The sequence below is a fragment of the Kryptolebias marmoratus genome, linkage group LG19, assembly GCF_001649575.2.
Source record: "Kryptolebias marmoratus isolate JLee-2015 linkage group LG19, ASM164957v2, whole genome shotgun sequence".
NCBI lineage: Eukaryota > Metazoa > Chordata > Actinopteri > Cyprinodontiformes > Rivulidae > Kryptolebias > Kryptolebias marmoratus.
The window spans coordinates 4,266,730-4,293,699 of record NC_051448.1 but is presented as its reverse complement, the minus strand read 5'-3'; the positions used below and the strand labels follow the sequence as shown (position 1 = coordinate 4,293,699).

The 26,970-nt window shown below is 40.5% G+C and overlaps 1 protein-coding gene across 1 annotated transcript in view; it reads left to right on the top strand.

Annotated features, from left to right (window-relative positions):
* Positions 1-26,066, top strand: part of map3k5 (mitogen-activated protein kinase kinase kinase 5) — a 66,999-nt gene extending 40,933 nt beyond the window's left edge. The window contains exons 8-30 of the mRNA XM_017412004.3: positions 1,232-1,344; positions 3,048-3,207; positions 3,705-3,858; positions 3,944-4,051; positions 4,390-4,442; positions 6,250-6,345; positions 8,258-8,339; positions 10,283-10,416; positions 12,630-12,757; positions 13,015-13,151; positions 13,457-13,562; positions 14,782-14,939; positions 17,410-17,587; positions 18,330-18,347; positions 18,610-18,787; positions 19,378-19,546; positions 19,633-19,818; positions 20,881-20,986; positions 21,724-21,967; positions 22,069-22,181; positions 23,213-23,334; positions 23,474-23,550; positions 25,029-26,066. Of these exons, the coding sequence (XP_017267493.1) occupies positions 1,232-1,344; positions 3,048-3,207; positions 3,705-3,858; positions 3,944-4,051; positions 4,390-4,442; positions 6,250-6,345; positions 8,258-8,339; positions 10,283-10,416; positions 12,630-12,757; positions 13,015-13,151; positions 13,457-13,562; positions 14,782-14,939; positions 17,410-17,587; positions 18,330-18,347; positions 18,610-18,787; positions 19,378-19,546; positions 19,633-19,818; positions 20,881-20,986; positions 21,724-21,967; positions 22,069-22,181; positions 23,213-23,334; positions 23,474-23,550; positions 25,029-25,089 (2,881 nt within the window). The 3' untranslated portion in view covers positions 25,090-26,066. The remainder of the gene's footprint in view (positions 1-1,231; positions 1,345-3,047; positions 3,208-3,704; positions 3,859-3,943; positions 4,052-4,389; positions 4,443-6,249; positions 6,346-8,257; positions 8,340-10,282; positions 10,417-12,629; positions 12,758-13,014; positions 13,152-13,456; positions 13,563-14,781; positions 14,940-17,409; positions 17,588-18,329; positions 18,348-18,609; positions 18,788-19,377; positions 19,547-19,632; positions 19,819-20,880; positions 20,987-21,723; positions 21,968-22,068; positions 22,182-23,212; positions 23,335-23,473; positions 23,551-25,028) is intronic.
* The last annotated feature ends 904 nt before the right edge of the window (positions 26,067-26,970 follow it).

The following is a 26,970-nucleotide window of genomic DNA, read 5'->3' as shown; positions in this document are numbered from 1 at the left end:
TAGTTTTTGTTCAGTAAATCAAAGGCCAATGAAAAGAAACATTTCAGCTGTTCTGAGTCAAGGCTCGGGTTTTCAGCTGTTTTATTTCTGTCTTTACTTCTGTTTCGCTGCTCTCTTCTTTTTCTGCTTCACGTTTGTGTCTCGCTGCGTGACTCAGTATTAAATAAATGTTTAAACTACAACGGCAAGATTACACAATAAAGGAAGACGGTACATATAGCAAACAATACGGCACAAAAAATAAAATAAATGTATGTATACAGTGCACAGTAATTGTGTTTTTGTGACTCTGGTGTCATAATTCTGCTTGTACTGTAAAGAAAAACACCACAAAGTTGAGGCAAATACACATAAGCTAAATGTTTTATATAAATACATGAGAATTACTCTAATTTTAATGAGCAGAAACTAGTTTTAAGGGCTTAATTATTGCTTGAGGAAAAGAAAAATTCTAACTTTTGACCAAATTGTTTTGAATTTATTAAAAACAAATAAAATGCCAAGTTTCTTGTCAGATATCATGAAGTCACAAAGTGCTTTATTCTCCTTTTTTCCTTTTTTCCAGTGAAAAACTGATTTCTTAATTTGTCTTGGTTATGAGCCTTCTCCTCTCCAGTCCAGAGGTGAAACTGATGTTAATGTTGCAAAAACATCCTTAGCATCCTTAAGTCAGAAGAACTGGTCAGACATTTTAATCAAATGTTGGTTTTTAAAACAAAAACATGACCTTGCCAACGAATCAGCTGGAATAAGTTGCACGTGACAGGTTTGGGTTTTTTTTTCCTGCACCTTATGAATCTTTAATTGTTGTGAAAGCATGAACTCTGTGAGCACATGAAGCCTGACGTGAGCCTAATAACACGGGGAATCTGATGAGCTTCATCTGCAAACTGCAATTAGAATCCGCCGCTTTGATAATCGAGCTCCCATCTGGCTGGTATTTTCAGTTCCAGCTCCAAACTTGGCTCAGGCCTCTAATAACATTCACATCTCTCTCCGTGGCACAGCAGATTGGTCATTAAATAAATGAAATTTCTTGTTATTTAGGGGGCACTCACGTTTGCCGTTTGGCATTTTGTGGCCCCAGCTCAATATGTCTGTAATTGTTTTTCTCCATCTTGAAGCAGCTGGGAAAGCCATGAAGTTATCTCAGAGATGCTTGGGATTTAGGCTGACGCATTTCATAGAAGATCTGCGTTTATTGGACTCGTTTTTTTTTTCCTCCTCCCAGGTTTAAAAAGGGGTTTGAGTCCGAGCCAACACTACACTCTGGTATCAACTATGCTGTTCTCCTGCTGGCAGCTGGACACCAGTTCGACATGTCGTTTGAGCTCCGTAAAGTGGGTGAGTAAACAACCAAACCCCTAAATCTGCTCATTTTTGAGTTAATGCCTTATTGCCTGGTCAATCATTGAGGAACAAGTGACTAATTAAACTAAAATCTGGAGTTTCTCTGAAAACCGTCTTCTTGACGACTCAAGGAACAGTTTTCCTTTTTTTATTTCTTCCAAAGAGGTTCAGTTTTCTGTAGTTTTGGTTGATTTGTTTGGCTTTTCGCAAGATTATTTAAAAACTAATGAATGGATTTTGACGAAATGTTCAGGAAATGTTGGGATTGTGTTTAAATTTTGGTGCTGATTCGGATCTGGCTACGTTTTTATTGATATTATTACCTTAGCGAAGGTTTGTGCTCTCTTATTGCTTCTAGTTTTTAAAATAAAAGCTTGTATTAAACGGTCTGTTATCAGTTTCTTACAGAAATCTCTTTAAATTCTGAGTTTAATGCATTTAAACTGTTGCAACTCATCCTGTGCTGCAGGAATAAAATGGATTTTCAGGTTGTTGTTTTGTTGGATGTTGGGCACAGATTTCTTTCTTTGAATAAAAAAATAAACGGCACTCTTTAATTCATCTCATGGGAATGTTGACACATTTTTATTCTTATAGCTATGTTCACATAAATTCATTTTGTTGTATACTCTTTTTGATGTTATCACGCGTGAAAACATGAATAAAAATATAAAAAGACAAAAATAAAATGGCAAAAATCTTTTTGGAACTGTGTTTGTAATCAAAGATCCAGGCATTAAGATGTTCTAATAATAATTAACTTTGACTATTTAGATTATCATAAAGTTTTTTTATAAATATTTTTATGAATAACCCAATGAAACCATGAACTTGACTCAGGAAAGAAGCAAGTTTTGTGTTTTGTTTTTTTTAACTTGGAGTGTTTATTTCTAATGAAAACAATCTTGCCATAAACTTGACCTCAGCTTGCTAAACTCTGCTGGAAGAAAGGCTGAAAAGTCTAATAGAAGATATAAAATCTGTGTTAAACAATTAATGACAAACTAATTTGTTTTAGAGTTGGTGGTGATCCTAACAAATTTCTCAATTTCTCAAATTGTTTCTTTGAAACAAGCGGGTCAGGGGAAAAAGAGCCAACAGCCTGGTGAATTAAGCTGCATTCCAGATGTTCTCAGAAATTGGAACTTCAGAGTTAAGAGTCTGAAAAATTCACTTGAACAGCCCCCCCAGAGCTGGAATTTTAACTTGGAAAGTCAGAGATTTCTGACCTCAAAACCTAACATCGCCGAGTCTCACAGGAAACGTTGTGGTAGCTGCAGGAATTAGCTTCTCAAGCAGTATTAGTCAGCATGTTGCTACTGTGTTTGAACGCCCAAAACGCAGGGAATTCCATCATTATTGGCTTGTATTGCTAATGATCGTTTTCCTGGTGACTGGAACGCTGTAAAGTCAGGTCTGACATCGTTCCCAGATCCGAGCTCCAAGGTAAATCTAACCCAGCATTAGCCTGCAGCTTCCTAAATGAACCACGTTTCATTTCTTTATGCAATTTTCTGATATTACACCAGCCTTTAAGATCTTCATGACCTGTTAAGATGGAAGCAGGCTGGGAAAAAAAACCCAACAACAACATAGTTTTGGTCTGATTTGCCTTCAGCCTGAGGCAAAACAAAAGAAACCAGTGTTCTCTCCTGCAGGATAAAATACTCAGTCATCACTTGTCTTTTGTTTTTCAGGAGTTAAGCTGAGCAGCCTGCTGGGAAAGAAAGGCAGCCTGGACAAGCTGCAGAGTTACTGGGATGTGGGCTTCTTCCTGGGCGCCAGCATCCTGGCCTGCGACAACACCAGGGTCATCCAGGCCTCAGAGAAACTCTTCAAGCTCAAAGCCCCCATCTGGTGAGAACACGGAGAAGTCTTCTATTGATTAACATGCTTAAAAACACATTTTGGACTTTCTCTGCCACCAACTGAGCCAGTGTGGATGGGATCTGAAGTGTGCTCGAAGCTCCAGCAGCCATCTGTGGTCATTATGCAAGAGTTTACCACGTCTCGCATGGAGAGCAGAAAATATTTCAGAGTGTGTTTGCTCATTTTGGACGGCGCCTCTCCTGCTTTTCTGCAGCAGAACACACGACACCATGTGTGTTTCACTTTAAAGGGCTTTGGAAATTGGTGCAAAGCTCAAGTTGAATAAATTGACTTGCAGATCTGGATTTATTCCTGTGGATGTTACTGACACAGAAATGGAGCAGATTTCATCTTGTGGCATTTGAATTTAAAATAAAAGTGTTATCTGATTACATCAATCCACGTGGTGTGGATGAACAGGAATCTGTCTGCCGTTTGATGAGAGTTGAAAATAAATGTTTGGTTGTTTTTCTGGTTGCCTTCAGGTATCTGAACTCGCTGGTGGAGACCATCTTGATCTACCAGCACTTTAAGAAGCCCAGCACGGAGCCGCCGGCGCCCAGACAGGAGCTGGTCGATTTTTGGATGGACTTCTTGGTGGAGGCGACTAAAACAGACGTCTCCTCCGTCCGATTCCCTGTGAGCGATGCTTTAATCCCTGAGTGACGCGGCGGAGCTTAAACCGAGCCGATCAGTCGCTGATAAATCTCAATCTCTTCTCCAGGTGTTGATTTTGGAGCCGACTAAAGTTTATCAGCCTTCATATTTGTCTATCAACAAAGACGTGGATGACAACACTGTGTCCATCTGGCATGTTGCTCCTGATGACAAGGTGCATTATTTACTCTGCATAACCTTTGACCTTTCGCTCACTAATTTTACTCTTTATATTCCTGTTTTATTTTTTTATTATTTTTATGAGAAGTGAAGTTTTGAAGTGGTTTTAGGACTGCATCTTCACACGATGCGTTTTGGCTGCCTGTTGAATAAATCATGAAAACAGTCGACATTAGCGCCGCTTTCTGCTGCTTTTATTGTGTCATCACTCTCATGTTTTTTACTAGCTGTTGCAAAAATATTGATGTTTTATATTAAAACCAAAAACCTGATTTTAGGATCTCACTATACCTGTAGTGAAGTTATTTGTTTTATCTTTTTTTTTTTTTTCAGAACAAGGGGCTACATGAGTGGAACTTCAGCGCCAAATCTGTCCGAGGCGTCAGGTCAGAGTTTCTGCTTTGCTTTCAAATTTAAACCAATTATTGTTTATTTATTCTTCTCATGAAGTCCAGAGTAGGACCTTTTGGTACATCTGGTGGATAAAACAAATAGAAGTAAAGGTGTGGCATACCTTGAGGGAATGCATATCGCCCGCCGCTTTTCATGACAGAGTTTTAGACTATATCGGTCAAACCTTAGAAATAGTACTGTGCACAATCTCACACAATATTTCAGGATGTCATACTCAGACTGTGTTGTTAATGACTTCCAGCTACAACCACATCAGATTTTAGCTCAATATCTGTCAAATTCACTGAATTAAAACCATTTTTGTGTCGTCCATCTTGAATTGGGGTTGGTTTTGTCCAGTTTTGTCTTTGACAGCGGGCAATAAAGATAAAATTAAAAGACTGAGCTGAACTTTTAAACCACTTTTTATTTCTTGACAGTTGATGCTAATGGTGGTAAACGTGCAGAACTTTGTGGTTGTTTAATTCTTTTCCTTACGGTAAAATTCAAAGCGGAGGAATGCAACAGTTTCTGCTTGTCTGTTTGCAAAATTTTATTAAAAACTAACAAGACAAATTTTATACGTTTCAACAGAGAGTTGGAACATGGGCAGATAAAACAGTTGCTAAAGTTTTGAGCAGATTTTGATTAACTTTCTGTCCTTGTTCGTGGTTTATTTGCTTAAATAACAGCCGTCTCTGCTTTTGAGAACGTGTTAACTTTATAAAACCTTTGGGGAACTTCCTGAATTCCTGACGTTGCTGCGAGTTTACCTGTCAGTCAGCAGACTCCTGGGAGTCGCTGCACCTTTCTGAGTTCCTGACAAGGAAGCGCATGTTTCAAAATGTCAAAGTGATGATCTGAGAAGCAGAAGATGAACATTGATTCCCTGGTTTGTGTTTCTCTGCTGCACGGTTCGGTGTCTTGTTTTTACTGCCAGATCCTGCGTGAGAACTGAATGAACGGGCGCGGAAAGAGAAGGTGACATTTTTATTAAGTTAAAACTCAAATACAGACGTTTTAATCAGCAGGAGTTTAAATGCACATGCTTTATTTTAATACCTGTTTTGAAAACATTTTAAATATTAGTCCAATTCCTTCCAAACATGTTTCAGAAATATATGCAACACAGAACACATTTTCTCAACAAATGCATGAATTTTATGCAAACATAATTTAAAACAGATGCATTAATATTAAATAGTGTTAAATGCAGGCATATCTAAAGATTGCACGTGTATAAAAACACATCGGAGCTTGCAGGTTGTATTCTATGCATCATCATCACTTCTCTTCTCACAGATCCAAACTTGACCAGAACCCGTCATGTTTGCCATGTGCAGTTTTTTATGTCTTGCTTTGTGCCTTTTTTGTTTTCCACGGCCCTCAGAGGAGTTCAGTGTCAGATTGGAGAGAAGTGGAGGGTTGTGCTCGCATGTTGCTAGGGAACAACTCATTCTCTGTGCCCACTCAGCCTGCAGACAGTCAGCAGGGCACAATAGCAGCTCTGCAGGCTGAAGTACGACCACACAGACAGTTTGTAGTCTGCCTCAGCAAATCTGGCCTTGGCACGCTTGGAAATGGACGAGTTCTCAAACCACGGGATTAAAGTTTTATATGCAGCGTTAAGCATTATTTGATGTGAATGAACAAATAAATCCTGCAGCACTTGGACATAATTAGTGTAGGTATATCGCTGAAGTGTTTGTTACAGCTGAGCACACATTCTGCATCCAGAAAAGCCAAATGTTGTTCTCGTGTGATCAGAACTCGACTAACCGTGGATTTTTTCCTCCTCAGCATCTCCAAGTTTGATGAACGCAGTGCCTTTCTCTACGTCCTTCACAATGCAGAGGACTTCCAGATCTATTTTTGCACAAAGATGCACTGTAAAAGGTCGGTCCCTCTCTTTGTTGTCTGAGTAATACCTGTGTCCGATTCTTTTAATATAATAAATCTTTCCTTAATGTGATTGCAGCTGCTCGGCTGCCCTCTTCTATTACTTTAAAATGAACATTTTTAGATGCATTATCAGATAATTTGAGGTTAGTATTAAAATTAGAGCACAGTAGTCAGGTTTATTAAGTGCATCACAATGCAGACATGGAAAAGGGTTTTTTTTTTTTTACAGCGGTATTCAACATTGAACAGAACAGAAGTGCCCTGCAGCTGTAGTCTGACAAATGCAAATGCATGAATCACCTGCTGGACACATTTGGACTTCACAAAAGCTTGCTCAAGGTTTGCTCCAGTTTGGTTCAGTTTCAACGCTCCAAATTTAGAAATACTGAAAATGTCCTGGTTTCAAATCCCAATCTATAGCAAGTATGATCACTAATGACCATTTGCTTGCTTGCATTAATTGATCCACAGCTGAGATGGTTTCTTCTGACCTTGATGTGCTGCAAACAAATCCCTGAGACTTCTGCACACGTGTCAGACTTCGAGTTTCAGCTCCTTTATGCATTTTCGCCCATCTCATAGAGTTTCGAGTATTCTTATCAGCGCCGTGGTGGGGGATTTCAGCTTCCCACCGACACGAGCGCACCTTTAATTTCAGCGCTGTGGTGTTCTTCGCCAGCTGCTCTTTGAAGCAGCGCGCTCCGACTTGCGACTCTCACATCTGAGGCTTCCTGTGCCATTATCAGGAGTGTGAGAGTAAGTGAGTCATGCCTGCTGCTGCTATTATGCTGCTCTCATTTTCTCAGGAGTGACAGCAGGGAAACGGGGTGTGTGTGTGTGTGTGGGGGGGGGGGGGGGGGGGGGGGGGAGAAATATGGGAGGCAGGAAGGAGCGAGTTTGTGGACAGCGTTGTGCGAGTGAACACCTGCAGATATGTCGTGATGCTGGGTGTTAACGCTCAGCCTGTGTGCGGCGCTGCTGGTAAAGGTCATGGTATGCATCATGTGAGAAGTGTGTGTGTGTGTGTGTGTGTGTAAACACACTGTAACCCCTTCTGGATTAGCAGCTAAATGACATTATGCAATAATAATATTTACAGTATTTGCAAAATCTGATTTTTCTTCAAATAATGTTGAATTTTGGGACTTTTTAAAAAGTTATTTAGAAATCATCTAAGTTTTATGCGTGTCTGGGTTCTGGATTACATGCCTAACTTTATTATTGTTTTGTAAAGTGATCTAAAGTTGTTTTATCAATCATTCTCAGTCCAGTCCTTGTACCTCTTTGTTTATTTGTGTGTAATACTGACTTATAATTCACTCCTTCACGTAAGATATCACCCAGAGTTGTGTCTTTACCCAGAAAGACAACTTCAGGACAAAATAAATCAAAATATATAAACTGTATATTTGATCTCTTGGCACTTTCTTACAAGCAGTCTGCCACAAAGACATAATTTATCCCAATTTTTTATATAAATCTATATAAATACCAAAGTTTGTGCTGTTTAAAACGCATACAGTGATATATTAATAAATTTATCTGTAAAAATTACTGCAATATAGCCATTTTTTGTGTTTTCTAAGGTTAAGTCAGTTGTGCTGGGGATTATATGTTCATCTGGGCGGCAGGTTCAATAAATCTCACCTGTTCTTTACATTAAATTAATGGTTTGTCAGCAGCACTCTGTACTGTATATATTTGTGTTTGTGTGAGGGAGCACGTTGTTAAAAATGTTTTGAAGCATCACAGTAACGTGTGAACCATTTAGTTCTGTTTTGTTGTTTTTTTTCCATGTTTGGAAAGTAAAAGCTGGTTAAAGCTGGTTAAAACAGTGCTGTATATAACTCTAACGGCTGCGAAGTTGGTAACCTGCATTGGACACTGACCTGACTTGTCTTTGCAGATTCTGTGATCTGGTCAACAGCATAACAGAAGAAGCCTGGAGAAGCCCAGAAGAAGGAGACTGTGACACTGACGTCTTAGAGGTGAGAAAATGATCCCTCAGATTGACATTTATAGCCTTCGGTTTGCCTTTGGGCTTGTTTCAACTTTATGTTCATTTGTTTTTGTAGGAAAAAATGACTTTAAATCATATTACCTTTATTGTAATCACTAGATCAAGCCCCTTACTTGAAGCCAAGTTCACTTCAGGTTTCATATTAGGACCAAATTAGCAGTGATGGTAGAAATGTCACTTTGTTGAGCTACATCCTGTTGTTTCAGAGGTGCACTTTGACACCTGGTAAATGTCACAGGAAATGTGATGTTTTCATCAAAACGAATTTAAAAAATCACTTTTAGGAGAACTTTTATGCTTCTTTAATAACATCCAAAAGGCTGCCGTCTTTGCAGATTTAAAGACTAAGAAAGTTTTTGCTCATCAAATTGTTCCGGCGCGATTTCCTGACTCAGTTCTCGCCGGTTTGCATCATAATGCCTGAATGGGAGCGCAGCTGCAGACGCGTAGAAATGAACAGGAAACCTGCTGGGATGAGGCCTGGATTTCTGTTTGTGCATTTTGACACCTGCTGATGCCTTCACCTGTTTTTCTGCCGGAGCGGCTGGAGGAGAAAAGCTCATTACGCCGACTGCCGCCGCGCCCTCTGTGACTCAGCGTGGAGCAGATCCAATTTCTACGTTTTCTCTCACAGGCATTGTTGTTTGTTTTTATGCAGCTCTAATGAGGCTGAAATGAGGGACATTTAGTCACAACCTGCAGACTCAAATCTGTTTGGTAAACTTTTTGTGGTGAAACTGATCACCTGTTGCAGAAAGAAAAGGTAAAGTTTTCAATCCTCTTTTGTTGAGGTTTTATTGGGGTCAAAGAAAATAGATTTAAGGAGATTAGATTAGAGGGAAAAAAACAGCAGTTTGTTTGTTACCAGAACCGTTTACTGGACTGAAATCAGCGCCGGGACTCGCTAATGAGAGGATTTAAACAGCCAAAGAACAAGAAGATGGACGTGTACTTCAAACAACTATGGTACAAAACAAACTAGAGAAATGTAAGAGCTGAATGACGGCTGACATTTACTGAAGAAGCTGAAACTTAGTCTGTAAAGCTGAACAAAACGGAGCACTAGCTAAAAGCTAAAAGAAGCAAAATGCTAGCTAAAATGGGTAGCGATCAGCTAAAGTGGATAAAGCGAAAATTGGCAAAAGGCTAGCCGGAGGCTGAAAGTAGCTGAATGGTGGCTAAACATAGCAACAAGCTAACTAAACGTAGCAGAATTGCAGCTAAAAGCTAACAGAACAAAGTTTATAGGGGCATGAAATCAGTTGTGTGAAAGCTGAATTCACCCAATAAATTGCTTTTATATATCAAATTATTTCCAAAAGACGGCTGTTTTAATTTCATTTCATTAACTTTAGACACTTTATTTACTTGCAAATACAAATGTTGCAACCTAAATGTGTTTTTTTTTTTTCATCTGCATGACTCTGGGCAGTTGTTTGGCTGTTTACCCCCAGCAGCCCCTTCATCCTCTGCCCCTGGGCTCCACAGCGGATGTAAACATTGCGCTTCATTCACGGTTAAACATTATTTGTGAACCAGACTCATCTGTGGGGTTTTTTTTTCTTAGCCTGTTTACATGACCCAAGTTAACCAGTAAATCTTGAATAAATCACTAAACCTCCACCTCAAAGTTTGATCAGCTCTTTTCCTCTCCACTCAAAGTCTGTTCTGTTTTAAATAAATGTGCAACAGAGACTGCATGTTTTAGTTCCTGAAGAAGTCTGTTAATCACTCAGTCATTCAGATCAGGTGTTTCAGAGCAGAGAAACACCTAAAACCTGCAGGATGGTGTCCCTCCAGGTCCAGAATTGGACACCGCTGAAATATACCAACGTTTTGGGGTACATTCGCTTGTTTCAGTGTGTGCTGCGTATCGGTTTTAAGCCTCGGGGATCTGTTTTCCCTCTGCAGTATGACTACGAGTACGATGAGCACGGAGAGAAGGTGATCCTGGGGAAGGGAACGTTCGGAGTCGTGTACGCGGGCCGAGACCTCAGCAACCAGGTCCGACTGGCGATCAAAGAAATACCAGAGAGAGACAGCAGGTCAGAAAACCAATCAGTGTTTCATCTCCTTTTTATTCATGTCACAAATGCCTTGTTCTGTTTTTGTTTGCTGCTTTCCGAGAATGTTGTATTTCCCAGGACCCAGAAGATGAACCCTAATATTTTATAACTCGTGCTGCAGTGTTTAAATTGGAGTCAAATGTCATATTTGCTTACAAAATATCTAATATTCTAACCTGTAGTGGTACGGGTCAACGTATGTCCGTGTTTATAGGAGGAGCTGTCTTTATTTGCAGCCACCCTCAGGACATATCTGACATTTCAGCAGTTCTTACTCATCCCTTGTTGCTCCGTAAGCAGAAACTGAATCACGTTCTGAACGTGAACAAGTGTCTCAGCTGCTGAAGTCTGATCTCGTTCAGCATTTCTGTTGAGCACTATTAGGGAAAGTGCTGCCTTTCTCCAACTAGCAGTGTCCCTCGTGGTTTCTGGCTTTCAGCAAACTGGTCTCTGCTTGAGTGACTGCTGGTTTGTGAAGAGCTGCGAAGGCAAATCCCCCCAATCCCCCCCCCCCTTTATTCCCTTCACTGTCTCTGCTCTGGATGCTCGCCTCCTCGTAGTTCCACCTACTCATCTCAGCCTGCAAGACTCGCTCCCAGACGAGACGATTCCATCGCCACGCTTTGTTGCAGCAATCACATCAGAAAGTCAGCAGGCCGCTCGGCTGCAAAGAATGTGCAGAATTCTGTGTGAATAATTTATAAGAGGGCTGAAATCTCGAGACGGAGACGCGGTGATTCATGCGGGGAAGCTGAAATGGCTGGCAGGCATTGCTGCAACATGCGGGGACCTTTTGTTCTGCTCAGATACCAGGAGTCGGGCTCAGTTCAGACTCGGTGGAGTCGTTTTTAGGCTCCTGGTTCTTCTTCTCTTCTCCTGTCACCTCAAGGAAGAGGTGCAGCGACATGACAGCTCTGTAGAACGTACCTGCTCCGCTCGACAGGATCCACCTGGAGCCCATCTTCTGATCGGCCATAAAAACGCTGAGTCAGCAGGGTTTCCTGTTTACAGTTCATTTCTGCAAACAAACTGCTTCCGCCATCTTTGTTCTGTTTTCATTCATCAGAAGGTTTAGTTAAGTCAGGATCAGTGAGCTTTGACTTCTGCTTTCTGCAACTTTTAGACTTTTCAAAATGTTTAACTTTTTTAATGATAAAATTCCCCATAAAATCAGTTGAGCTTCAGCAAAGTTTTTGTTTTCTTATGCTACTTTTAGCTACTATTCTGCTCTTTTTAGCTACAGTTTTGGTAGTTTTAGCTCTAGCAGCTGTTCTTCTTCTCCTTTAGCTTAGTTTCTACCTCATGTTCTACTTCATTTAGCTTCTGTTTTGCTGTTTTTACCCTTTGCTCTGTTTGTTTTAACTTTAACAACTATGATGGCCGACAGGTGAAAACGTATAAACATGCAACAAACAGCTAATTTTTTTTTTTGAACAACTCAGTTTCAGCTTCTTCTGCAAAATCTTCCAGCATCACACTGCCTTCAGTAGAAAGTCGAGTTTATCTCCTTATTTTTCAGCTTGAACCCAAGTTCAGTGGTCCAATTGCCTCAAATTTAAACACTTTCTTGTCTTTTTTTATCTTTTTGTCACCATGCACTGAAAACTTTTAATGTTTTGAACTGTTGGTGAGATGAATGAAATTATTTAACACCACCACAGGTTTCCTTTTAACCATTTGGCAACATTTTATAGACCATGTATTTGTTAACAAAAGACTTGTCACAATAAATGTATTTATCCAGAACAGATGTGGACAATATTTTATTTGTAAAGCATCGTGCCAGTTGAACTTCTTCCAATTAGTTATATTAAAAAGAGAGGTTTATTTATTTATTTATTGTTTTGAGTTTAGTAATATAGTTAGCATGTAAAGTCAAAAACGTCTCCTTAAACTCAGCAATAATCTCCTGTCAGTCAGTAAACTTTAGATTTCAGCTCACAGTCAGATGATTCAATATTTAAAGTCTGATTTTCTGGTTCTTGTTTAACTTTATTAGCCTGACAGTTTAAACTTAAAGCCTATTTGAGTGTAAAGGTTTTATTTTTACTCTTCAAGGGAGTTTAATTTAAATTTAGTCTGTTTCTCTTTTGTTTTCCGAGGTCATCAGGAGAAGATCTGAGCATTTCAAGCAGTAATACTGTTGAAAAATCACTGGTAATCATCCTGTTTTTATGCATTTCCACTCACAGATACTCTCAGCCGCTCCACGAGGAAATCGCCCTCCACAAGCATCTGAAGCACAAGAACATCGTCCAGTACCTGGGTTCGATCAGCGAAAACGGCTTCATAAAGATCTTCATGGAGCAGGTTCCTGGAGGTGAGACTCCTGTTGGACACCAGGACACTTTTTTATTTGTTATTGCTATTTTCAGTACGGTAGTATGAGTATTTTTTAAATGTAATCCATTTTAAAGTAAATTAGCCTTGATTCTCCTCACCATCACCTCAGTTGATGATTAACCTCCTTGTGATCCTTGTGAACACACCGAACGTTCGGACCAGTCGGTCCTCTGATGCTAATCTCGGGTCAAAGTGAGCACTGATTGCTGTTGTACTCTGACCCGTCGCGTTCAGGGAGTCTGTCGGCGCTGCTCAGGTCGAAGTGGGGCCCTCTGAAAAACAACGAGCCCACCATCGGCTTCTACACGCGGCAGATTCTGGAGGGGCTCAAGTATCTGCACGACAACCAGATAGCCCACAGAGACATCAAGGTGACTTTTTCCTCTGGATCTGCTCAGAGTAGATTCTGTTATTTTGCACTTTCTTATGGAGGTTTAGCATTTCTTGGTAGATCAGTGGGTTAAAAGTGTTTTTGGTAAGAGGTCAGAAACCTTCCTGTTTGTTCACATGTTGGACCAGTGTGGTCAGAAGCATCAGCACAGTGTAAACATTACTCATTTTATTTTGGTTGGACTCATAATGTCTTTTTGTGACAGTTTACGATCCCAGAACCTCTGCAGCAGCCTTGGGCGCGCCTGTTCTCACTGATATATTTGTTATTTTTTTCTGCCCGCAGGGTGACAACGTCCTCATTAACACCTACAGCGGCGTCCTGAAGATATCAGATTTTGGCACGTCCAAAAGACTGGCTGGAATCAACCCCTGCACTGAAACTTTCACTGGTACTGACCCACTTCCTGTGTCCCTCTTTTATGCAAGCTGAGGAAGTCTCACATTCCTGGTAGTCTCTAAACCGGACTGACTGGTGAATAAACTTTGTCGGTCGTGGCCTTGAATAAAGCTGAGCATCGAGGTAACCACGCACAGAAACGGGTTCGCTCCGTCCCCGTTTCCAGGCGTTAATCCAGTCTTATTTCTTGGCTTCTTTAAAATAGCCGACTGTTGCTATTCGGAGACTCTGGGTTTGAGTCTGTGGTCAGATCAGGTAGGTGTGTGGCCCAGTGATGTCAACACAAACTCTGCCAATTGTGGCTCAGTTTGACCTCATGAATTAGGCTGCTGACTGGAGCAGACGGGGACTTGCCCTGAAAGGTGGAGCTCTTTCAGGAAACTGGGTTACTCCTTTATATAGCCCACATCTGCCAAAAAAAATGCCTCAGGGCCCGTTTTTAGTTTATTGCACAGGCTTCTAAATGCAGCTCATAAGCAGCTAGCAGGTCAAAAATAGAACAAAGGATTCCCTTCAGAGGGGATCAGAAAATGTTTCTTTGGGGTCAGGATTAGAGACTCTTAGCTGTTCCTCACACGAGCTCGTAACTCCTTTCTAACCTGACTGGTGTCATCACTTTAGAGATGAGTGGATTTATGAATGTACCCACGATGAGCTATTTGGGGCATTTACATCAAGCCCAGATGGTGCTTCTTTTACCTGCGATACGTTTGGTACTTTGGTTTTTAAACATCTAGGCCCAGTGGTGTCCAATCCCGGTCCTGGAGGGCCACTACCCTGCATGTTTTAGTTGTTTCCCTGCCCTTCAGCAGGTCTTTGAGTTCTGCAGAAGCCTGTTGATCACTAAATCATTCAAATCAGGTGTGTCACAGCAGAGAAACATCTAAAACCTGCAGAACAGCGGCCCTCCAGGACCAGGATTGCACACCGCTGATAGGCAGTTACAGGTTTTTTTGTAGTTTTAGAGACGCTGTACAGTGACTTCTCTTCCCAGCATCTACATCCTCTGTGTTAAAGAGAATTTAAAAAAAGCTTCTGTTATTCTCTAATTAAACTGAAAACAGCAGGCAGGGGGCATCAGCAGCTAATGAATCCACCCCTACTCTGCTGCTTTTTAATTAAATCTGCAAACAAAACGAAGCTAAAATTGACAGTTATTTTTATTCAGTTAGGTGGCAGTGTCGTTGATGGTTTTTACCTGCTTTTTCCAGGCACGTTGCAATATATGGCTCCCGAAATCATAGACAAAGGTCCGAGGGGATACGGGAAACCGGCAGACATCTGGTCCCTGGGCTGCACCATCATAGAAATGGCCACCGGCAAACCACCTTTCTACGAACTCGGAGAACCGCAAGCCGCCATGTTCAAGGTGAGAGATGTTAGCAGCAACTTCTCCCACAACTGTAGGTTATTTATTTTGTTTTAGAAATAAATGATGAGTTAACTGTGCCTGTGAACAGCTGCCACTGATTATATCATTGATGGTACATGTGATGGTACAGTTGTATTTGTGCTTAAATAGGACCTGAACACCATAAAGTTTGCGTACAAATCCTAAAAATAGATAAGGAGTGGATTACATACCTTTGGTATTTAACCCTTTCCAGCCCAGGGAGGATCAACAACTTGTTTGTTCAGAAATCTCTTTAGCATGTTGTGGTAACCTTCATCTTCATGTATAAATCAAGGTTTTTGATACCTTTTTTTATGGAAAAAAAATGCCTACTATAATAATATTATTTGTGACTCATCAAATTTTACAAACTTTGACCCACCTTTTTTATTTTATACTGTATTTGAGGTGGTGACTCAGACCTAACCACCTCCTTCATGTGTTTATCGTACAGTATTACAGAGAACCGGATTATCCCGTCTGCCCTTCTGCCAAACAGATTAATTGCAGCGAAACTGAAAACGTTCTCTGGTCCTGGTTTCAAGGCAAAGTGAAAGCTTCTTTTCTCACATGTTTAAAGATTGATACTCACAATATTTCCAGAGGTGTGACAGATGCATCCAGCTGTTGACCGGCTGTCAACTGAATGATGGTGGGAAAAGAATGAGCAAAGACCGGCAGTGACTGTCAAAAATCAACTTAATGAGCTAAATCAGAATGAAAACACAGTAAATCTACTCATCAACCCTGTTTTTCATACAGCCGCTTTTATTGTCCACAAGAATAATATAATTATCTCTGTTTGTGTGTGTCTGTCTGTTAGCAAAATATTTCAAGAACCACCGGACAGATTTAAATGAGACTCGGTCATTGGATATTTATCTCCGAGAAGTCAATTTAAGATGGCCGCCAAATTCCACTGACCTCAGCAAAACTATGTGACGTTGGCCAAAAGTGTCTGTAACTCCGATAATTGTACAGATGTTGAGCTAAAATTTGGTGTGGCCGTAGCTGAGAGTCATCCCTATCACATATTCTGAGCACTAAGAGATTGCAGAAGATATTTGTTTAAAATTTTGACAAAAATGGACGCAGGGTTATGTGCATTCCTTCAAGGAATGATAGTTTGATTCTTTAAAAACAGGTCAGTCGTTTTGATATATTCTGTGTATTAAACGAATAGGGCACCACCTTATAATGTATGTACGCTAAAATGAAGAAAAAGCTGCTTCTTGTTGAGACCTTTGGCACCAAACAAAAGTATTTAGCTCCTTCATGGTTGGTCATGAAAACCGTAAATCTGTAAAATCTGCTCTGCTCTGGTCATTTATTGCCCTAAAATCAGAATATTTTAAAATAAAGTCACTATATACAAAGCATAATCAAAGAGAATGATCAACAAGTCTCACATCTGTGCTTGTCAAGCTCCTATTTTATAAAAAAAACCAAAGCAGTAATCAGCTTTTGTGCACCTGCTTTGTGTTGCCACCTGCGGGCTGCAACATGATCAGGGCCGGCAGAAACTCTAAATGCCACTTGTGCACGAACGTTTGTTTGAACACAAACACGTGTGGCCCCCGTGAGAGCCAGAACAAGCTTGCATTCATGTGTCTTTTGTTTGAAATATTTATCCTGTCAGTTTACATGGGGGTCGCTCGATGCGGATGGAAATTTCTGGAGCTCCACGCCGGCGAATTGTGGTTGGTAACCACGCGTAGCTCGTTAAGGACCGCAGAAAGGTTGAAGGGATGTCTGGGAAACATTACAGTCCTCATTTCAAAGCTTCTAACCATAAAATGTGGTTTAATTAAAGGACTGTGAACCCAAATACGGAGGCGTGCTGAATATCATTGTATTATGTAGTCTAGAGCAGTGGTTCCCAAACTTTTCAGGTTCCAACCCATAAAATAACAGTGACAAAGATGTGTGACCCCATCTGTTGGCTGTTTAAATATCCAAAAGAGCTGATGATATCCATTTTGCTCTTTTTTAAATCATTAAATGACTTGTATTTCAATTCTCTGTAACAGTTGTGGTGTAAATATGTCATAAAAACTTGATATCTGGAGATGATCTAAGGACCCTCTGCTTGGTGTTGGGTGACCCACATTGGGGTCCTGACCCCAACTTTGGGAATAATTGGTCTAGAAAACCTTGGATTTGCACAAATGATCCTGGAAATGACAGAATTTGACACGTTTGAAGTCCCCTAAAGTCATCTTTGTGGAACGTATCTCTGTGGTAATCTTAAATCAGCACATCTTAGCCTCAGTCTTAATCTTATGAATGTTCTTGCACTTGAATTTATCCAAAATACTGCCAGGACCTGAGAAACAATCCAATGTAATCACAGTTTGTGGCCTTACTGCTTGAGACTAATCAGAGAATTCAACCCAAAGGTTTAGTTTCTTTCACCCTGACTGGTTTTTGTCTCTCTCGTTGGCAGGTGGGCATGTTTAAGATTCATCCAGAAATCCCAGAGTCCATGTCACTGGAGGCCAAAGCCTTCATCCTGCGCTGCTTTGAGCCCGACCCGGACCGGCGAGCCACCGCCTTCGACCTGCTCACCGATGAGTTCCTCACCGTCACCAGCCGCAGGAAGAAGGCCAAGAGCAGCCTCAGCGGTGAGTTCAGTGGCTAAAACCCAGCTTGACTGAAGTTGGCTTGCATTCCATTTCAACTTGGAAATTAAAATTTTTACAAGTTTAAAGTGAAGCTCGTTAAAGTCAGTGAGTAAACTCTGCTGTCTTTTTGACTGGGAGATTTGACACCCAAACAATTTTAGGAAGCAAAGTTTTGTAATATTTTGTGTATCAAACTGATGTGCATCTGGCAACATGAAAGCAGCCATTATCATGTGGTCTTTTGTGTTTTGCTTTAATTGTTGTGTAAAGTTTTACCCTCCTTAAAAGTCACAAGTACTTGATTTTGCACTCCCACCAGTCAGCACCTTCAGGACACTAAAGATGATTCGTTAACCCTGATTAATGACACACAGAGATCTAAGGAACTTCAATCCTAAAATATCCGTATGGGCCATTCTCAGATGCATCTTGTGATCTTAGCTCCTCTTGTGAATTGCTCATTCTTGCGGACTAATGTTTCAAAACGCAGCTTGGTTTGTGATTTTTTTATTTTTTTATTTTTTAAATGTGTCCACATTCTTCCTGCCTTCTTCTTCACGTGGACTCACTTCTCCCGGGGTTTTCGGCCCACAGCAGCGGCTCGGTCATGTGCTGTGTCACCACTGAATGAGATTAGGAAAGAGCTTTGGAGCTCCGATGTTATCCTGCCAATTGTTCATGTAAATCCTGTTTGTTCTCATTAAACGGCTGACCCTCATTTTTCTGTTCTCGCCCCGTGTAGCTCCGTCCTCAGGATCAGGTGAGTTCATTTCGTGTTTTGCACACATATTTTCAGACTTGTCCACCTCTGGTTGGCACATCTGTCTGCTCCACATTTTCCCCTCTTTCCAAGAACTCAAAATAGATGTTAAAGTAAATGTCTCCAGGTGCTTGACAGTGTTTAGGAACAAACGGCTTATTCCTTAAAAAGTTAAAGCAGCGCCTCCCTCCGACCCGGTCAGAATCGTGAGTAAAAGCTGGAGACGCTTCTCGTTTTGACTTGCGTGTGTGGCGCCCTGCAGAGTACCTGCGCAGCATCTCCCTGCCCGTGCCGGTGGTGGTGGAGGACACCAGCAGCAGCAGCGAGTACGGCTCCGTCTCTCCCGACAACGACCTCAACGCCAACCCCTTCATCTTCAAGCCCAGCGTCAAGTGCTACAGCGAGAGGGACGTGAAGGGGCCGCGGTCCCTCTTCCTCAGGTAGAACGAGTGGAAGCGAACAGAAATGAGTCGCTTTGTTTCACTTAGAACCTCATATCTTTGTTGATTTATGAGAGTCAGGTAGCAGGGGAGGGTTTAGGGGAGCTCAAATAGAAATTATTTATGATCAAAAGCATAAAAAATGCACTGGAGCTATTATATTTGGTTTGAACCCTTGCAGCTTCTTACGTTTTCTTGATTGCTGTGTAATGGCAATATTTCGATTGATATTGTGATTATTATTTTGCGATCATGAAAGCCTTTCGGCCACGACGCCAACCCGGCTTTCACCTAACAAAGACAGAAAAAAGTTTTTTAATTTTTTCAGATTTAGAGCACAAAGGAACTGTTTCTAGTCAAGGCCATCTTCCAGATTTTTGCTAAAAAAATCCTGAATGAATTTCATTGAAAATAAATTGTAAAAAGAACCATCATCTCAAAGAATCACAGAAGCTTTGAACACAGAATCTGTATTTGTTTCACGTTTGATCAAATAAACCAAAACAAAAGACAGATTAGATCCAACCAGGCACCAAAGACCCGACAAACCTTTCAGTCAATCCCATTTTTGAATATTTGTTTCTTCTCAGCATCCCAGTGGAGAACTTTGAGGACCACAGTGCCCCCCCGTCTCCCGAAGAGAAGGACACGGGCTTCTTCATGCTTCGGAAGGACAGCGAGAGGCGAGCCACCCTGCACCAAATCCTGACGGAGGATCGGGAGAAGGTTGTAGCCAACCTGATGGAGGCCCTCACACAGGTTGGTGATGGGAGGGAAGGGACGGTGGTCCGATGTGCTTCTGTGACGTACAAACACGTCTCCGTGTTCTTGTATTTAACCTCCAGGGCTCCGAGGAGATCAAGCTGAAGCCTCAGCACATCTCCACCCTCATGGTGAGCCTGGCCGACTTCGTCCGCATGGCGGACAGGAAGATTATCGCCGGCACCCTGTCTCAGCTGAAGCTGGAGCTGGACTTCGACAGCACCGCCATCAGCCAGCTGCAGGTCGTGCTGTTCAGCTTCCAGGATGCTGTGAGTGTCAACAGAACCTGGGATCGCTGTGGTGTGACTCCTGATTGAGCGTTCACACTGTGGTGATCCTCTTCCTCTTCGTCCTTTTGTCTTTTCTTCCTTTTTTCACATCTCACTACTTCTGCATCTCCTCACTCAGGAGATTTGCTTTTTGTAATTTTTATACTTTTCAAAACATTTACCTTTTATTTGCAAAGATTTTTCATATAGAAAGACAGATTTATTTAATTCTTTCACAAACATTGTTCCTTTTAAGTCTATGTGATCCATTTTTGTCTTATTCATCTCTTTCTATTTTAGCTTTTTTTTCATTTTGCTCTTTTTATCTTGTAGCTACTGTTCTGCTTCTTTTGGCTTTAACAGCTCAGTTTCAGCTTCTTCAGCAGGTTTCTTTAAAGGCCTTCAGCACTCAGCATTTCCACTGTATTTTCACAGAAAAGACTATTTCTATAGTTCGTGTAGCTTTCATGCTAACGGTTAACCTATCCATTTACAGTCTCTTAGTGGTTTAAATTTAAATCACACAAATAAAATACCCCTGAGTCATGTAACTTCCTGCCTATTACTCATCCTTGTTTTGTAGACAGAGGTGCCTCGTGAACACTTAAATGCAAAAGCTGGTATTTTACATCAGGTGCAGAGAGCAGCCGGCCTATTTTTTTATTTTTTATCTTCCCACAATCAGACAGGCAGCTGTAAAATACTAATAAGCGTCAATAAAAACGAGGCTCTGCTGGGAGTAATGATCTGTAAATGGATCATCAGCTGTCTCCCTGTGAAGTGCAGATGAAATGACACATGAACAAATAGATGCTTTCATATTTGTATGTTCCATTGCATAATATAAAAATGGAAACTGGAGCTCTGATGCCTCCTGTTGGTCACCAGAGCATCAAAACAACTCGATGGAAAGTTTGCATTTGTAGTGCATGATTTAAAAAAAAAAAAAGAGTGTGATGCTTTAAAAACTTTATTGAGCAAACTGTGTTGAGAAAAATAAGAGAGTTAACGATTTAAACAACTGTATTCAGTGTTGTGTTCTGAGTATACAAATCTTCACAGGTGAACAAAGTGCTGCGAAACCACAACATCAAGCCTCACTGGATGTTTGCCCTGGACAACATCATCCGGAAAGCTGTGCAGACGGCCATCACCATCCTGGTGCCAGGTAGCATCATTAGGAGCTCGAACAGAGCGCCTGTAAACGAGTTTAACCAGCCCCCCTCGGGGAAGCCTGTCTGATCACAGAGCTGAGCTTTAATTAGGAAAATAAAGAGACGACGGCTAAAATGCCTGATAGAAGGTTTTCTTACTCAGGGAAACAAACTGGTAGCTGAGCTGTGCTTTGAAAAATATACAATTTGATTTAGCTGTTAAACCATTCCTAGATGTTACATCGACTTCTTATATTAGCTGAAGTGCTGTTATTGACTCTGAGTCCCATCTGAGTGTTTAGGAAGCACTCATCTTATCTGGAAAGCAGCAGATTACAGTAAAGATGCCGTCATGTGTTACAGAAACCAATAAAATTATGAAATGAAGAAGTTCCCCCACAGCGAGTCAACGTTTTATTGATTTTAACTAACAAGTAATCGCCTTCTCGAACCCTTATGTCTGATTTTAAAGCAGACTAAGCGACCCGAAGATCACAACTTTTCCTTAATCTGTTAAATCTGGATTATTTTAAGGTTTTAATACAGCATACAGAACTCCTCTTTATCTTAACTTTTGACAGATTTTGACTCTTTAAAACTTTCCAACCTGCACTGTATCCTGTTTGTACTTTAATATGGTGATTTGTTTTGTTTGTTTTGATTCATTTTTGTTTCGTTTTCGCTCCTTTGTTTTAGTTTTCTGTTTCTTTTGTTTCGTTTTGGACACTGTGACACTGTGTCTCGTTTTCAGAGCTGAGGCCTCACTTCAGCCTGGCCTCGGAAAGCGACCCGGCCGATCAGGAGGACCTCGACTATGACGGCGAGCCCGGTCGGAGCTCCGCCCACCAGAGCCGAGCGCCTGCCGTCGCCACTCACGACGACACCGTGGCCACCTCAGGAGTCAGCACGCTGAGCTCCACCGTGTCGCACGAATCCCACAATGCACAGCGCTCCGTGAGCATGGAGCTGGGCAGGATGAAGCTGGAGACCAACAGGTAGCCGGGCCGGTCCTCCTCATTTATCAGCTGCTGGTTCTGGTCAGTTCTGGTCAGAATCTGTGAAACAAATGCTGCTTTCGTGTTTTGTTTGGTTCCAGGCTGCTGGAGGAGCTGCTGCAGAAGGAGCGGGAGTATCAGGCCATCCTGCAACAAGTGCTGGAGGAGAGGGAGCAAGAGATCCGGCTGCTGAAGATGCGATCTGAGCCCGCAGGTCTGCACGTTTTAGAAAATAATCTTTTTACACTCTGTGGTCGTAAAACCGCTGCAGCTTCCAGTCTGCCTCAGATTCTTTCAGATCGAGTTGATTTCAAAAGTGTGAAAAGCATCGGTGCCGGAGAATGCCCCGCTGAGACTTTAAACAAGTCGTGACATCTGGGAAGTTTTCCTTTTCCTTTCCAGACGTTCAGGTTTAAAGATTTCCAGCAGCAGTTTGCTGTGAGTTCTGTATCCATCCTGACGGAAAGGCTGCGTCTTGTTGTTGTGACGGTTGGTACATTTCTGCGGCTGTGTTCAGTGTTTGTGTTTAACATGACGCTCGGATTCATTCAGGCCGGCAGCTGAAACAAAAACAAAATCTGAGGATTGTAAAAATGAGTTCAACAGATGCAGTTTGCTGATATATATTTGTGCTAAATCATTAATTGGAGGCTGAGATGAACTGGGAATGACTGTGACCAGTCTTGATTTGTAGCTGGTGTTGATAAAAACTGATTTATTTTATTTTGTTTTTTCCTGTAAAAACAAGACTCGGGAGCCGAAAAGAATCCAGGCGCTGCCACCTCCGTAAAATTTAAAAAACTCAGAGCTTTTAATTTGGTTTCTAACTTATTATAGACCTTGTGTTAGGAATGAGTCGGTGACCTTTTTTTTAAAATAATCTTCCAGGAGATTTGAAAATCTTAAAAAAAATTAAAAATACAGATAAATATTTTTTGTTTTTTTTTCATCATCTGTTAACAAATGACCAAAATATTTAACTTAATTTGAGATGCTCAGTGTGAGTATCTCATTAAAGACAAGAAATGTCAAATTTGTCATCTTTAGTTCGACAAATCAAGATTAATCTGCTGATATTCAGTTTGTTTTACATTCAGTTAATCCTCCTTGAGGTTGTCGTGTGTTGATAATTAAGGTTTTTAGGAGCTGCAGTTCTTCCACTTTCAGGCTTTTTTTTTCTACCTGTTTTATTGTTCATTTTAAGCAGGGCAGTGATTTTTTTTTTCTTTTTTGTTCTAAATCCAGAAAGCCCAACGACGTCCGAGTGCCTGCAGGAGCAGAGGAGTCCGGCTGCAGACAGAACCGAAGACCCGGAGCTGAGCAGCTGGCTGAGGCTTTACGGTGCCGACCAGGACTCTATAGACAGGGTGGGTGTCCGCTGCTGATCCTTAAAACTATCCTTTCTATCAAATCTGTAATCCTCCGGTCGGGACTGTTTCAGAATCAAAGTAAGTGCTTTTATAGTTGAAGCACAGCAGCATTAATTTCCCTCATCCTTCTCTGCAGATACTGAACGAGGAGTATACGCTGAACGACATCCTCCATTACGTGACGAGAGATGATCTGAAGAGCTTAAGACTCAGGTAGGTAAAAGATCTTTTTCTAAAATATATACAATAGATATGGAACAGTTTCACTTCTGTTATAAGTGGCAGAAATACGCGCTGACTCTTGTATCTGTTAAAGGAATACAGAAGTGAAGCTGAGACAGCTGCACGTTGCAGAAAGTCGTTTTTTTTGTTGTTTCCTGATGTTTGCGACGACAGCTTTACAAATTGGTTGTTCTCAGAGGCACCAAAAGCTTCTGTGTGATGAACATTTTAACCATGGAGCTCCTACACAGAATCCATCAAACTCTAAATGCTTTCCTCCAACTTGTGGCTCATTACAGTCGAGGAGCAACATGAAAACCGAGCAGATAGAAAAGCAGAAGCTGCGTATATTTGTGAACATTTGGCGTCTCTCGGTGGTCGTTTTCTTTAAAAACATACATGATTGAAGACATTTGTGGAAGTTCTATCTTGCACATCTTTAAATTATTTCCCCATCTAAAAAAACCCACTGGATTCAGGTTTAATACCTTTTAAATTAAAGCTAAAATAAGTATAATATTCAGGTTTCTAGGTGCTTTGTTACATCAGAGAGTTGTTTTTGGGTTGAGTCTGTTTCTCTCTGCGGTGTCTGTTTTAGCTTTCAGTTATTTTAGTTTAACCCGTCAAGCTTATGTAATTGTTTTTCCAATATATGTTTTTATCTATTAAGAACGGAAAAAGTCCTGTCATTTAAATATTAAAAAGTTAAAGTTCCTTGAAGGCATGCATTTCGCCTGCCGCCTTTCATATTAGAGTTTTGGTCAAACCTTGATAATAACATTATATGTGATGTGAATGACTCTCAGCTACTACCACAAGTTTTAGTTCTATTTCTGTATAACTGAATGAGTTATGGCCGTTTCTCTGCTGGCTAATGTTGATTAGCTGTGGCGGCCATCTTGAATTGACTCCAAAAGTTAATCAGTTGTAGATGTACGTCCGGTGATTACTTCCTGAGAGTTTCATTACAATCCGCCTGGTGGTTGATGAGATATTTTGCTAATAATTAGTGGTAAATCAATCTGTTAGCGCTCAGAATATGTCCGGTGAATGACTCTCAGCTACTACCACAACAAGTTTTAGGTAAAAATCTGAGTTTTTTTTTATTTATAGTTGGCTGTGGCGCAATCTTAAATCAAGTTGACTCTAAATCAGCTGTAGATGTACGTTCATTGATCACTTTCTGCAAGTTTCATTCAAATTTGTTCTTTGGTTCAGGAGATATTTTGCTAACATCACATAATTTGTGATCAGCTTTTTGCAGATTCTGCAAAATTAATCGTTTGTGTTTTTATATGAGGCTCAAGAGCCGCCTTTATTTGAGTCAGAGTTGCTGTAGCTGATAGTTTTATGATGCGTTTTTCTATTTTGTTTAGAATTTTGAACCATTTAAATAAACTGAAATTCTGGCAAAAACAACAAAATTGTGTATTTTGAAGCTAACGGCGCCCTATCTCTGAACTTGGCAGAGGCGGCGTCCTGTGTAAACTCTGGAAGTCCATCACGGACTACAGGAAGAAGCCGGCCTGAAGCCCGACGCGGAGCCGGTCCGTCGCAGAAGTGCGGCGTTCCTTCTTACCTCAGTATTTATAGGAACGAGACATTCAGGAGAAAAAACCCCACCTGCAGTCCGCCGGGAGCGCAGGGCAGCTTTCCAACCTCACCAGGACCTCCAGGAGGATTTTATAAAGTTCAAAACGACGACGTTGAAGCAACAATTACTAAGAAGTGCCACTAGTTTTGTTATGCCTGTTGGATACAACGCAGCTTTTGTTACAGATGATTAAAAGTATATTTGATGGTAGAAACGAAAACTATTGGAGACATTTTAAAACGAACATTTTCTCCTGTCTTTACAAGATGTTTCATTTACAAAGAAACAACAAAAAACGACCATTTTCTAACAAGCCTGAGATACAAAATACTACGTTTGACATCTGTGCTCATTTTATTTCATCACTACTTTATTTAAATGGATTTTATTTAATTTTTTTTGCTTTGATTCGGAGCATGGCTCTTTTTATCGTTTTTATTTAAATGTGGTTTCTTTCTTACACATTTCCTTCTACATTTAATTTTTTTTATGGGAATATATTGTTATAATTCATAAACCTTCTGGAAGACGACGGTAAACGGAGTAAAGTCTTCATGTAAATTGGACCAAGTCTATAATGAAATACATGGAAAACATTTATTGTATATAGTTGTATTTTCTAGTCTCACAAATCATAAAAGAAGATATTTAGTCAGTAATTAATTTTCCATCATTGGATCGTTTGCTTTTGTTGTTGTTCACTGATGAAGTGTTTCTCCTGCCTGTGAAGCTTCAAAATGTTGTGAAAAATCTGAAATGCAAACATTTCTCATGGAGGAGCCTGTTTTGATCCATTTTCTCAGAAATGGGTGACCCGATCATGCATTTTTGTTTTCGTTTTTTTTTAATCTAAAACGTTTCAAGAATCTTTTGTGTCACTGTTTAAATAAAAAGGTTCATGTTGAAATTGAAATAATTGTGTGGAAGGCGTCCTGACAGACCGCTGAGGGATCATTTACAGCATGTTGTCATATTTAGGTTATTTCAAAAACACTACAATATGGATGTTACGGCATCATCTTCTGATTTTTAGCTTTTTCTTTTTAACTGTGTGAATGCTGAGTCAGCATTTCATTGTTTTCCTCTTTATAGTTTTTTCCAGATATTCTGAACCAACTCCTTCAGCAAACATTCAGCTGTTTTAACTGTTTAAATATCAAAACATTCAGCTCATTCAGGACACGACGGCTTCAACATTTGTTTCCTGTAACTTTTGTTCTTTTTGAAATATCAAACTTTACAGTTTTTTGCTATTTGAAATGGATGGAGAACTCTTTAGGTCCTGGACAAACTTTGTGCTTTTTGAAATCAGTTTTAGCCTTTAGCTACTGTTTTATTAGTTTTAGCAAAACACTAGCTATGAGTTATGTTTAGCTCTTCATCTGTGTTTTAATGGTGTTAGCTTTTAGCTACTCAGTTTGCAATTTTGTCTTTTAGCTGTTTTGTTGGTTTTAACGTAAACAATTTTGTTTCAGCTTTGACAAATTTCATCAAAGTTTTGAGCACTCAGCATTCACCCTGTTTTTTTTTTACAGAAAATGCAGTTTATCTAGTTTATTTTACAGCTCCTGTTACGACTAACATTATTGAAGCTTGTCCCTTTCGTTAATATTTTTCAACTTAGATCGGCTGTCCTTTCTCACAAAGATTAGGTTTTATTTTTTAGTATTCGGCTAATTGTTGATAAACAGTGTTTATTTTTATGCTTATGAGGTCCTTATTATCTCAAATAGCTAGGGGAATGTAAAAAAAGCATACCAAGTAAAGCTCAGGACTCAGGAGAAAAAGACTGACTGACTTTTTTTTTTTTTTTTTTT